General features: G+C 54.9%; 5 protein-coding genes across 5 annotated transcripts; 1 reads left to right on the forward strand and 4 right to left on the reverse strand.

The window, feature by feature from the left end:
* Window positions 1-356: 356 nt before the first annotated feature.
* On the reverse strand, window positions 357-3,358 carry M406DRAFT_71789 (uncharacterized protein; the record flags this gene model as incomplete). The annotated part of the gene is made up of 3 exons (XM_040925497.1): window positions 357-1,862; window positions 1,928-2,208; window positions 2,272-3,358. The coding sequence occupies 3 exons, from the start codon at window positions 3,356-3,358 to the stop codon at window positions 357-359; spliced, it is 2,874 nt and encodes a 957-aa protein (XP_040779776.1).
* A 379-nt stretch (window positions 3,359-3,737) lies between these two features.
* Window positions 3,738-4,944, forward strand: M406DRAFT_337165 (MAGE-domain-containing protein; the record flags this gene model as incomplete). The annotated part of the gene is made up of 4 exons (XM_040921225.1): window positions 3,738-3,767; window positions 3,827-3,958; window positions 4,001-4,235; window positions 4,310-4,944. 4 exons carry the CDS (start codon window positions 3,738-3,740, stop codon window positions 4,942-4,944), a joined length of 1,032 nt encoding a protein of 343 aa, XP_040779777.1.
* Window positions 4,945-5,127: 183 nt separating this feature from the next.
* Window positions 5,128-5,835, reverse strand: M406DRAFT_321027 (splicing factor 3B subunit 5/RDS3 complex subunit 10). The gene is made up of 2 exons (XM_040919463.1): window positions 5,797-5,835; window positions 5,128-5,700 (listed from the first exon to the last, which is right to left on the reverse strand). Exons 1-2 carry the CDS (start codon window positions 5,797-5,799, stop codon window positions 5,401-5,403), a joined length of 303 nt encoding a protein of 100 aa, XP_040779778.1. The 5' UTR covers window positions 5,800-5,835; the 3' UTR covers window positions 5,128-5,400.
* Window positions 5,836-6,248: 413 nt separating this feature from the next.
* Window positions 6,249-7,210, reverse strand: M406DRAFT_355044 (uncharacterized protein). Its single transcript, XM_040923062.1, has 5 exons — window positions 7,119-7,210; window positions 6,824-6,988; window positions 6,665-6,727; window positions 6,559-6,608; window positions 6,249-6,470 (listed from the first exon to the last, which is right to left on the reverse strand). The coding sequence occupies exons 1-5, from the start codon at window positions 7,170-7,172 to the stop codon at window positions 6,461-6,463; spliced, it is 342 nt and encodes a 113-aa protein (XP_040779779.1). The 5' UTR covers window positions 7,173-7,210; the 3' UTR covers window positions 6,249-6,460.
* Window positions 7,211-7,606: 396 nt separating this feature from the next.
* M406DRAFT_249862 (uncharacterized protein) lies at window positions 7,607-9,075 on the reverse strand (the record flags this gene model as incomplete). The annotated part of the gene is made up of 2 exons (XM_040916644.1): window positions 7,607-7,993; window positions 8,062-9,075. 2 exons carry the CDS (start codon window positions 9,073-9,075, stop codon window positions 7,607-7,609), a joined length of 1,401 nt encoding a protein of 466 aa, XP_040779780.1.
* Window positions 9,076-12,913: the final 3,838 nt, after the last annotated feature.

Consider the following 12,913-nt stretch of genomic DNA (forward strand, 5'->3'; position numbering starts at 1 on the left):
AAGTATTGATGTATCATGCAGGCCTAGTATTTCTTCCATAGTAAATTCGCCGAGCCCGAACCTCTTCAGAAATTATCATCTTTGGCATAACATTCTGCGGAGGAATCGATTTGACAAGTGCGTAAAGCATAGAACTGGTGGAGAGAAGAATTCGTTATGAGGACGGCGTTTGTCAAAGCGGCTCCCTGGGATATTTTTCTATCGACACCCACCAAACTCCGTCACCTTCTACAAACCAACACATCGCATATTTGTGGACAAAAATTCCCATCTTTCTTTCTTTGATCTGATGTCCCTGTTCTACTTACTACAATATCCTGTTACAGTTTCTTTTCCTTTCGGTCTGGCTCCTTGGTCTACTTTGCACCGAGCCACCGGATTGTAGTCCTGACCTCCTTACCGGCGTCCTTTGTGCGCATCAGATTTCCCTCCAGTCCCCTTGCAAGTGTATAGATGGACCGCAGGTACTGCTGCGTGTTTATGCTGTCCGCATCACGGCGCAGCTGCCTGTCACCGCTGGGGACGGCGTCGAGGCTCAGCTCGGCGCGCCGGCGGCCGCCCTGTCCGGCCTCGATGGAGGTGTAGTTGAGGCACCAGCCGTTAAAGGTTGTGTTGACCGGGCGGTGCAGTTCTAGGCCGGAAAAGGTGTAGGAAATGGGGCGGAGGGCATTGTAGGTAGAAGACCGGTGGGCCTCGGTATAGGCAGGGAGAGGTTCGAGGGTGGTCTTCGATTTGGACGTCCTCGACTTCGAGGAGCGAGGGCGTGATGCCTTGGTGGGATCTGCGGGAGCTCGCCTACGCGGCGTTTTCGAGAGGAATGGGCTGTCGGCGTCGTCCTCGGGCTGGTAGAACATCCACATTGGCAGTGCGAGGTTCTCTAGGCGCGGCGGCGTAACGAGCTTGCCACGGTGCACCTCGAGGCGGGCGTCGTCCAAGAATCGCACGAGGGGCGCCATGGCCTCCAATGTATAAATCTTCTCGCGGGGGAGCTCGGCGACCAGTCTCTGAGTCACACGGATGTCGACTTGCTCTGTGGGGAGCAGGATGTCGGATACATGGGTGTGAGAGATGGCACGCAGGGAGTCGATCTCGATGATTTCCTCGTCGGTGGCCTTGATACGCAGCTCAAGATGAGGTGCGAGGGGGTCGGGAGGCTGGCTGGGGTTTTCTGAGTATGGGCTGAAACGCAGGAGAACGAGGCTGGTCATCGATGGCGGTGATTTGTAGGGGACCCAACCAGGGAGTTGCATGCCGGCAAGAGGTGGGATGAGAGGGTGAAGAGCACGTGGAGAACTCGATGGGTCGACGTTGTCGGGAGTTTTGCTGTTAAGATCTTGGGCAACGCTGTCATCATTTAGGTGGAGGATGTGGCCAAAGACTGCGTTCGTCCTGACGCGAAAAGGTAGCCAACTTGAGGGCGTTGGCTCGGTAGGAGCTGGCTGAACCACTTTCTCCTGGGCCCTCGGAAAGGTCAATGGAACCCCTGCCAGCGATTTGTAGAATTCGTCGTGCTTGGCTTTGAGCGTTGACGTGGGTAGGATGAGGTCTTCTGGCGTAGCCTGCACTTTGTACTTTATGATGCTCTCGTCCAACGGCCAACTGGTGGCTATTTGTGGTGCTTCTGTATTGAGGGGAAGACAGAGCCGAGCCCACCTCTGATGCCTGTCCGACCAGGACAGCTTCTCTTTGCCACCGATGGCATCGACCAACCTGCCCTTGCCTTTCGTATTAGGGTAGATGGCCAGGGTTTTGCCTGTCCTAACAGAGGCATTCGTCGCCTGTAGGAGGCGGAAGACGACATCGCCTGAATCTTCCAAAGCAGATTCAGTCTCACTTCTGATGTGGATCCAGGTAACGATGAGCTATCGATGGAGTGTCAGAAAACTGCCGAGATTCGTACCTTGCGGCCAAGGGCTCTCTTGCTTACCTCTTTTTGATCTTTATTCAGTTCCACGGCGGTGTTGGTGGCTTTGCTCAGGTCCTCGATCATGCTGGTGCTGACTTTTTCCATAATGTTGCTCTCCAGCTTGAATCTCTTCGTCTTCATCTTTTGTAGCGTCTCGTTAATTGCTGACAAGCAGACCTCAGCAACGCCTTTCGGAGCCACGATTCGGATCATCTTCTTGGATCTAACGACCTGGATCGATCTTCCAGGTCCGTCACCGAGGTGAACTCGGCAGATATTCTGCAGCCAACGCTGAGCGCCCACTACAGAAGACAGTCTCATCAGTCTCAGCAAGCACAAGTCGGCAGCTATGGAACAGCACTTACATGTAAGGAGCTTGAACTCCGGATCCCTGATGCGGAGTTCCAGCACACCAGGGCCATCCATCAACTCCTGCGCCGAGATGCCCCAGCACTCGCGCATCAGCTGCATCGTCAGGCGCTGCTTATGCCGCATAGACTTGAGTATGTAGCCTCTCAGTTGCGGATCAACGTCTTGCAGGGCATTCGGAGTCTCTGGTGTCCATTGTGTCTGCTCGAGCGTCCATGGTTGTGGCTTCAACAGCTCAGGCAGGACACCGAAGAATGGGCTCTCGTCACCATCCGCCAACCGCTGACGATGGCGTTGAACATAACCGTGGAGCTGGGGAACGGTGAAGCCTTTCATCAGATCCTCAAGTACCCGTTTGAACTCGTTTGTTGGCAATATCCTATGTTGCGGTCGCAACTCGTCAATATTTTCCAGGACGATGTCCAAACTCAATCCCTCCTCTTGGTCGATGTGCTCTTCAATCCCCAAGTCTTCGTCAGCTGCCTCAATTTCTTCTTTCATGATTCTCCGCTTCCATTCGCCCCCTTCCCTCAAGACAATGATCTCGGCTTCCTTCCCTAGTGCGGCCACCGAGAGCCTGGCCCTATCTTCTCGAAGTAAGGTATTGCCCTTCCGATATGCGTTTGCTTTGGGCTTTGGCAGTTGCTTGGACTCGTGGCCTGTGCGTTCCCGAATGAACAGTGAATCGCCAACAGTGCCTGCATCAGCGTCGCCATCTTGCAGTGATTCAGTCTCGGGAAGGCTGTCCGGGCGCGCAGGCGCACGCGCAGGCGCATGAGAGGGCTGCTTTGCATCGTAGATCGGTGTCTCATCGAGGTTCTCTTTCTGAGTCTTGGTCGACTGCTTTCGGGAGGAAATTGGTCGGCGAGAACGGGCCTTTTCGTTATGGCTTTGCTGGGTCAGAATCGCAACCAGATCCTCCTCCTGGCGCCCCGTTGCCTCAGAGGCAAATCGCCGTCTCCGGACCCGACTTTGCGGTCGAGCCTGCGCTGAGGCGGCGATGGCGGGGGTGGCTCGGCGGGTAACGGCGCGCAGTTGGCATCCAATGCAGATGGAGCCACCTGCTACCGAAGGGGAGAACATCAAGGCAATTTCATGAGGTGTGGAAATGTCCTTCCCTGGCGTCGAAGAGGGCGGGGGAGGCGAAAGGCTATTCACAGCTTTTATTCACAGCTTTTTATGGCCTGCGCGGGACGAAGGAAAAAGCTCAATAATTTTTTTTTTTTGCCGGGGGCAACAACGGCAGAGTACAGGGGCAAGGATCGGCCCGCAGCAGCGCGTACAGGGGTCTTCCACACTTAAGCCAGTCGCGTCTCCCATTCAAGACGCTGAGCACAAGATACTGACAGCGCCTTAGAAGCATTGGTCTCAGGCTTGAACCGAGGTTTGCAAATCCAATTCTCACAAAACTGTGAAGACTGTCGACTCTAAATTAGCATTGTCTTGTCCTTTGTCCTGCAATATGCCACCATCTGCTAGAAGGCCACGCCGTGTGAGCTGCTCTCAGTCAAATTGTTGTTTCCCCTCCAGCTAATCAATCCATGCACACAGGCTGTTGACGACGAGGGAGAGGAGTCTGATGAGGAGCAGAGGCCTAGGCAGCGGCCTCGTATGGTTTTAGATCCAACCGAGCATGAACGGTCAGAGAATTACGAGGAGGAGGAGGGAGACGGGGAGGACGAAGTGGAAACCGAACACCCCCGGCGACAATCTCAAACACCAGAGACAGAGGACGACGCGTTGATCCGAGAGCTTGTCAGATATGCCATGGCTTGTGATTTTGCTCGGGTACCAATACGAAGAGAGGGAATCAAAGAAAAGGTCCTAGGGCGCGGGAATCGATCATTCAGGAGGATCTTCCAGGGAGCCCAGGAAAGGCTCCGCGATGTCCTCGGGATGGAGATGGTCGACCTGCCCGTCAAAGAGAAACTGACCAAGGAGGACAAGAGAAAAGGCGAGAGTCCCTCTTCATCTGCCCCACTGAAAATCAGACACACCCATACGGATGCTAACAACTTGACTTGCTCTATACAGCCATCAAGTCCCAAAGCAAGATCGTCCCATCTAACTCGTACGTCCTCGTCTCGATACTGCCCAAAGCCTACAAGAACCCCAAGATTCTAGCCCCCTCACGGCTCATCTCGGCCGACGAGGAAGCCGCCTATGTCGGTTTCTACACTCTCATCGTCTCTCTCGTTCGTATCAGCGGCGGCGAGGTAAGCGATTCGGTGCTGAAGCGCCACCTGCGGCGCCTCAACGCCGAGACCAACGCATTCGCCGATTACAAGACGGAGGACATCCTCGCGAAGCTGCAGAGGCAGGGGTATCTGGTGAAGACCGGTGATAGGCAGGCGCAGCAGCATGGTCAGGCGGACTCAAACACGACCTGGTTCATCGGGCCGAGAGGGAAGGTAGAGTTGGACGACGAGGCCGTGGCGGGCTTGATCAGGGAGGTCTGGGGCCCCGTGACCGACGCCGACGCCAACGAGTTGGAGGAGAAGTTGGCAAATACCCTGGAAATACAGGCGGGACAAAGCAATGGGGACAGCGTCGCGGACGCCCATGAGGACGAGAACGGGTTGGATTCCACGAGCGACACGGAGGAAAATGGCGGACCGAGCTTCAGGGCACCTAATCGGCTCACATCTCCAGAGGAACGCGAGTACTAAAAACAGACGAAGGCGTCAGACAAAGGCATTAGATGTACATGATTCGCAGAAGCGATGCGAACGAGGCTGTGTTTATCCTGTTCCAATTCCTGCGCCGGTGGACCAAACAATCGACGGGCTGGCTGCCTTTTTGCTGCTATATGAATAACAACTAACAATGATACCCCTTTATTATTTGCACGCAGATCCACCTGCGCACTATTGCGTCTACGCCTGATGACACTACGTAATAGGTGAATCTCCATAAGTGCTCTGCGTCGGGTTTCAACGATGGGGCTTCTCTGCCCTCCGCAGTGCACACGACAAGGTAGCGGCGCTGTTTGTTGCTGCTTTTCCCTTGCAAGCCGACTGTACAGCCGCAACCATGAGGCGCGTCGCACGCCCCGATGTTCCAAGAACCCAAAAATAAGGGACAAGACTCCTTGTAATCTAGGACCTGATCCAGAATCAAGCTCTTCAAGTACCACCGCCCTGCTGCTGTTGTGAGGCAGGCAGCGCGAGGAGCTCATCCTCCCTCGGTGGTGGGGGACCCACGGGCTGGACCATCTGGCGGATGAGCTGCGCTCTCGCCTTGGCCATGGGCTCGTTCTGTGCCAGGGACATGTAGGCCAGAAGGGGGGTGTGGCCGACGATGCTGGTCTTGGTGTCGCGGTGAATGTTCGTCTTCCACTCCCAGCTCGTCGTGTCCGGATGGCCGGTGCCGATGTACTTGGCCTGCAGGCGCTCGAGCTCCTGCTGGGTGCGGAGCTTGTCGGCCTGTAGAAAAGAAAACAGAGCCTTATTGTCAGCGACCACTTGTAGAAATGGAAGGGAGAGGGGACGAGATGAAAAGGGAAGGGAGGGGTGACATACCATCTTGACCTATCTTCACACACACACGGGTTGTTGCTTCTGGGTTGCAAGTGTTGCTGAGGCTCAGAGGCAAATTAATTGGTAGGTTGCCCGCTGGCCCAGTTCTGTTTGGCTAGTCACGGCTGTACTCGGCTAATTCCATGGTTAGAAAGGCCGTACACGTTTAGATGCATGCACCCCGCTATCTTCATCCGGAGATGATAAACTTGGCACATGTGAACTAAGATAAAAGTACACGGCCAGTACGCTCTTCCAGAATAGATTCAAAACACACTGCAGATGTTTCTGCAGAAGAGCATGTTAAGAGGTATACATTCTCTGCCATGCATGCTCCTGTGAGCAGGGTTCTATGTTGGAGGTGAGACGCACAAAGACCAACCTTTCAAGCTCAACCCAAGGCTACACCTGTGATTCTAGTCGTGCTCCAGCCAGAAAGACTAGTCATCCCATAGCTTCCCAAGGCATTTCCGTCCTTTCCACAGTTTCCACCGTACGCCAATATACAACGCCGCAGTAATGTACAGATGCCTCCTGCCAGTGAGTGTGTCAAGAGGACGGCATCACCGTCACGCACCTTTTGCGGCCGGTAACCTTGGCCACTTTTTGCCTCGATAAGGGAAATGTAGTTGTTGAGACAGGACCATAGAGTCCACGAAGGCAACTCTCAGTTGAAACTGACAAGGCAGCGAAAAAGATTGTCAGCAAGTCCGTCTCCACCAAGGCGCAAGAGAAAACATGGAGATTACGGCCGTGTATACGTACCCCTGTTGCTTCTGGCGGACGATGTCGCCTTTTGCGCCCTTTTGCTTGCCCTGATTGCTTGTCAGTACTATTTCATGACCTTGATCGGTGTCTGCAGCCGACATACCGACAAGCCCGCCTCCACAACCAACTTGTCCATCTCAAAGAACTGGCTGACCACCGTTTGCCGCTGTGGAAGAAGAAAATGTCAGCCACCGTCATTGCTATACACGAGACACGTTCGGAGAGGCCATGTAGATGGCAGAGGCAGCAGGCTTCAGCGCACCTTCAGCATCTGTAGCTCCTTCAGGCCCTTCTGTAACAGCTCCTGAACCTGTCTCGAGTCCTCCACGTTCTTGTTCTCTCGAAAAGCATCTCGTGTCCGCCTCTTCGCGTATTCTCTGAAATTGTACGATGCGAACTGCTCGCCCTGTCGGAGAAGCTGGCGGTACTGTGTTGTTTGACCGTCAATATAGGAAACTTCGAACCCAACGTGTACCTTGAGAGGCGAATTTCTGCCCTCCCCTCGCCTCGCCGATGTCGCCTCCAGAGGAGAGCAACGGAATAGAAGAAGTACTTACCAAAGATTTGACCTGGTGGGCCGAGTCGCCCTTGAGCGACGACGATAATGACATGGCGAGAGGCTAGTCTTTGCGCATCGAGAAGGGAGTGGTGGAGGTGGGAGAGACAGGGAGGAAGATCTGGGGCGGCAGTAAGGCCTTTTGAGCTTTGATGCCGCGGGTTCAGAATAAATTCGGGCGCGGCGTAATGATGTAACACTTGCCGATGCCGAGCGGCCGACCAAAACAAAAGGGAAAAAAAAGTTCGGCCTTTCCGATCTGCAATACGGCATACAGGGATGAGGCAATTTTTCTAGCTACACAAGGTCCCCGATAATTACATACTTTTCTAGGCTGGGGGTCCTCAGCACTCTCTCAACCATTTCTGCGAGAGGCTATTCATTCATTCATTCATGCACGACCAGTCACAATTGGAGTTAGTTAAGCTAATTGTATCTTATTTACATGGGGTATCTGCTAAAGACTAGTCTTTTTGGCTATGCGATATATCATGGCCATATCGTCTCGGTCGCTTCAATAGCATTCTTGTGCTGGAACTCGTTGAGGAGATCTTTCAGAGATGCCAGATGAGAACGGATGTTCTGAGGCCGATATTTCGTTTTACTGTCGTCGACGAAATGGAGAGCGCTTGCGTCCCTATCAACGTCGAGGTCTCGTTGCTTCCGTTCAGGAAAGTGAACGCCTTGTCTATGTCTCTGGAAGTTGAGGTCCGCGCATCGCACAGAGCAGTACACGGAACCTTTCCTAAAGTCATTCAGGCATTCCTTGCATAGGAAGGGGCCCGAGCCGTCCATGTCCATCTCAGTATCCTCGTCCACCAACTGCACGCAATTGTCACCACCGGCACAATCATGTGTCGTCTCCACGTGAGATTTCTGTTTCTTTCAGTTAGCTCCATTAGATGTCTTGGGCGGCCGCGACGCTGAGGTGGAAGCAGGCTTACCAGTCCGTTGTTACCAGAGAAACACGCCGATGAGCAAAACACTGTTGGTTTTGCTCGGACGCCACCTTCGACCAGGACTTGACAGAGCGGACAGATCATGTAATCCTGCAGATCAGGGTTTCTGCCACAATTGTGACATGGTGGTTGCTCGTACATTTCGTCGGGAATCTGCGGTGGCTTTGGTTGGCTGCCCTTCCGACCGGTTGCCTTCTTGGACTTCTGCAGCTCGTGCGCGTTCTTGGCTCTACGGAGCTCTTCGGCCCGCTGCCTGTGCTGTTCCTTCTGTCCCTGCGCCCCTATGCTGGAGCGTCGGTCCACCGAAATCTTGTTGATGATCTCGTCCATGGTTGCTCCCTCCTGAAGCCTCTGAAGATATGTCTGGATTTTGGCTGATGCTTTCTCGTCCGAGGTCTCCTGAAAAAAGGTCTCCTTGTAGACCTGAATTCTGGCCTCTGGCGTCGTGACCTCCACGAGGCGATCCAGGGCTATGTCTGCCTCCTCTTCCTCCTCCTTCTTCTTGGTGATGGCCTCCCCGTTAGTCGTGCCCGGACCCTTGAGGGCCTCCCTCACTTCTGACACGATCTGCTCGAAATCGACTCCTTTGGTGCCGATCTTGTCCAAGACGTCCTTCTTTTCCAGCAGTTCCCGGAGAGCCTTCCCGATGCTCGGTGACGCCCTCACCTGCTGCTCGTACCACCGCCGCCTCTCCAAGTCGATGCGCGCATCAATCCTTTCAAGGTCGCCTTCATACTCGCGCGCGGATGCAAAGAGACTGTCCAGATCTCGCAGCAGGCCGTCCCGCCCAGAGAACCATTCCCGCGGCGCATCACCACTGGGGCCCATATATCTGCTGCGCATACGGTCGATGACCTTCCCATAGCACTCGCGACACTCCAGCACATGTTTATATCGCGGGTGGTCGCGCGCGCATGCAGCGGTGAGCTGCGACACGTCCTCGGCGCATCGAGCGTGCTGCGCCCGCTGGACGGCGAGATAGTCCCATGCCTCAGTCATGACAAAAGGCTCAAGACTGATAGAGGACTGGAAAGGCGCCAGTATGCGCTGATATCTCAAGACGGGCGACCTCGTAAAGTCGTACTAGTTCCTGTTTGCGATCGAATGGCAGAGCTATCCTCAGCAGTGATCAGATTGTCGCAACCTCGCAAAGTAGCCCAGGTAGCTCCCAGAATATCCGCTGCTGATGAAGATGGCGTCCAAGAAGAGGCTTTCCTATCAGTCAACGGCACCCCTATCGATCAGAAAACCAGTCTATTCGTATATATCGTCTGACTTGCGGTTGTGAAGAATCGCGCATCCGGATGAAAGAGAAGGCTCTATGCGTTATGAAGCGTCGTGCGCAAGGCAGGGGGACAGCGCTGAAGGAAGGTTTGATGCCGTCTTGTGGTTTTGACTATCCAAGTCGGAGGTCTGCCAGAGATATTACGAGGGATATCCGCGATCTTATGAGATTTGAGTCCAAGAGAAAGGTTGTAAAGTCGCCATGAGAGGTACACGGTTGGCAAGGTTGGTGTTCGAAGTGAGATCTCGGAACTTGAGGCGCGTTGAAAATCAAGGGTTAGGGCGCGAGGGACCCCCCTGTCTGAGCCTTACCTAGCGTGAACGTAAGCTGCAGCCACTAGCAATTAGCAGTGAGCATCACCAACCTGCGGGAGGTGCCACTGCGACGCGACTTTCAACATCATCATTCTCCCGACGATTACTCAATTCCCACCGCCCTCCCCCTTTCGTTACAATCGGCGCATGTTTCTTGATATTTCAGCACCGCTCGAACTTACCAGGCTCGACGCAGGGCCCAGGTCGACGACTTATCCTCGAATAATACCAAACGACTTCGATTTTAGCCAGCAAAACTGCCTCTCTCTCGCCGGCGCGCGTATACGAGAATTCTACTCGACAGTGTGACGCGTTATCAATCGAAAGCCTGATATAAAAAAAGAGAGTTACAACAATGGCGCCGAGTGTGAGTCTATTAGATGAAGCATCAACGCCTAATATGATTGGTACGGCTCTGAAGCTGATGATTGACGGCGCATTGCAGTACAGGACCAACCCGAACACTCGACGTGGTAATCGAGGCGGTTTCCCAGAGCATGACGACTTTGAAGGTACTAAACCAGCGATCAATCCCTGCTACCCTGTGTTCTCTACTTCCTTTCCAGCCAAGCTGGCATATCTTGAAGGCCAGAAACAAACAGCCTCACGAGCAACCAAAGGTTGACCATGAGTTTGCAGGACTTCCGGTTCGACAATGGCGCAAGACAGAAATCACCGTCGCACCCCCTCAAGAGACCGAGGAATCCAAAAAGAACGACCGCTGGGCGGTGGAGCTCCCGCACGGCATGCCAAAAGACTCGGAGCAGCTTCCCGCCCACAGCCTGGCCCTTCTCAGAGCTGCACGGTCTGGACGCCTTTACAAACGCCCAACGCCTGATGACGAAGATGGCGACGGCGATGGCCTTCCTGGTGAAAAGAGCGACAGGAAAGGGACCGGTAGTCAAGAAGGCTACAGGGCCAAGGTCTGGAAGCAAGTGCCCCGAAATACCGAGGGTCCGACCATTTCGTATCTGGCCAAGAGGAAGCCAGGCACTATCACTCTGCCTTCCAAAGCCCTGGCGCTGCAGACTACCGGCCCGACCATCACAATGGCTATCGTGAAGCGGAATGATGCGGCCGGGAATTCATACACACAGGAGGTGACGATCGCCCCTGGTCAGCAGATCGAGGGTGAGATCATCTCGACGAGTGTCATCCCTGCGCCTGAGCAGCCAGGGCCGGCGTCCACAGCAGGTACACCTGCCCGGAGGAAGCCCCCGATCCCTCAGAAAAAGAAGGGTCGTGGACGTGGTCGGGGCCGGGGTCGTGGCAAGATCCCGCTGCCTAACCCCAGCATACGCCCAGAGCCGCAAGGTAGCACTGGTATGGATGGGGTGGCTGATTCCAAGAGCGATGCCACTGGCCCTAGTGTGAGTTGCAACCTGTTCATCTGTCCGAATCGGTTCTAGGCAGGAGGTGACTGACCAGAAGTTGCAGGGTGTCAAGATTGAGGGGTCCGAACACGACAAGAGTGGCCAGGACGTTGAGATGATGGACTCATCTGCAGTCGACGAAGACGGCGACGAAGGGGAGGGAGATGGTGATGACGATGAAGAGGGTGAAGGAGATGACAGTGTGACACCTGCTGAGAACGATGACCACGAGATGGAGGATGCCCCCTCTCTACCATTGTCAACTGCTCCCACAGATACCGCTCTCACATCAACAGCGCCAGCCCCGGATGCCTCAGATCCAGTCCTGAACTTGACAGTTCCTCCATCGAAACCTTTGGGCGCCGATGGTCCCGTGATTCAAGGCAGTCCCCTCAAGAATGTGATAGTGCCGTCTCCCGCGGAGCCGTCGACTCACATCTCACCCGTTGCAGCTCCATCCCCTCCAAGTGCTCCTGGCCTATCAGAAGTCCCTGGAGAGCCAACACTAGGCCTTCAACCATCACCTGTCGAGGGCAAAGACTTACAGACTGCAGTTCCAGAGTCGATCGCTGAGGCCATTGTGGAGGACCCTCCGCAGCCTGCAGAAGCGGCGGCTCCGACCTCGCCCCAGCCAGCTCCCGAGGAGACGCCTGGCGTTGGTATTGTCGCCATCACCGCTGCCCAGGAACCCGAAGTACCAGCTGCACCGATACCAGATCAGCCAGCCGTGGCGCTAGAGGCCGTCGAGCAACCTCCACCGCCTGTCGAGGAAGCTCAGCAGGCCGCACCCTCTACAGCTGATGTTCCACTGCCCACGAGTGAGGAGCCAATGCCAGGGCAGGTACCGGAAGTTGAGCCTGTGCAGGAACCCCCAACATCTGCCATGGGACCGTTCAAGGAAGAGTCTACAGAACCGGCCACAAAGTTGTCTACGGAACCGCCTACGGAACCGCCTACGGAGCAGCCTAAGGAACAAGCCACGGAAGCACCTACTGAGATACCTATGGAAGTACCCACAGAAAAGCCTACGGAACCACCTACGGAACCACCTACAGAACCGCCTACAGTACCGCCCACAGAGCAGCCTACAGACCCCATGTCGGCCGAACCTCCAGCGGCAGTAGAGGCTCCAGCTGTTGACATGAAAGCCCCCGTTGAGGATAGCATCGAAAACGGACCGGATCTCCTTGGCCCTCTTGATGCCGCATTAACCCGGCAAGCCGAGGAGGACACGCCACCAACTTCGGCGCCTGCCACAGCACCAGTTGAGGAAGTAGTGCCGCCGAAGCAGGAAGAGACGGTGCCTGCGGGTGGTTTGGGCGTGGATGAGTAGAACTGGCCGCTGCCTCCACAGCCTCTGGCAGGTTCATCACAGCCTTTTCCAGCATCGATGCCACAGAGCCTATTGTTCGGCCAGTCACCTCACCAACCTACAGGGCCTGGTTTTGAATTCCCCCAGCACGCGGGACACCAGGGCTCGTCCTACCTCGACCCACTGCCTCCACTCCCTCAAGTTGACTATCTATCCTTTTACTTTCCGGGGCTTCAGAATTCGTTTCTCCTCGGCCCGCCCCTCCAACCCTCACAAGTCCTCCACGAGACTCAGCCTATAGCGGCCCAAACCGCAACGGTCCCTTCCCAGGACCTCCAGGCTCCGGGTCTTGAACCTGCACCTCCTGATTCACAAGGTGAGGCGGAAGAGCCGGATATATGGGAATTTGTCCTGCTAGATGACGTGGAGGACATTCCGCCAGGCCCGTAACGGTGCATGGGAGTTGTCATGAGCTGGAAGCATGTATGCTCTGCTAATGATCATTGTTCCTTATCGAAATGGGAAAGGAGATAGCGTTCTGAGTACGCTGTGA

This window comes from Cryphonectria parasitica (assembly GCF_011745365.1).
Source record: "Cryphonectria parasitica EP155 unplaced genomic scaffold M406scaffold_2, whole genome shotgun sequence".
In the NCBI taxonomy this organism is placed as follows: Eukaryota; Fungi; Ascomycota; class Sordariomycetes; order Diaporthales; family Cryphonectriaceae; genus Cryphonectria; species Cryphonectria parasitica.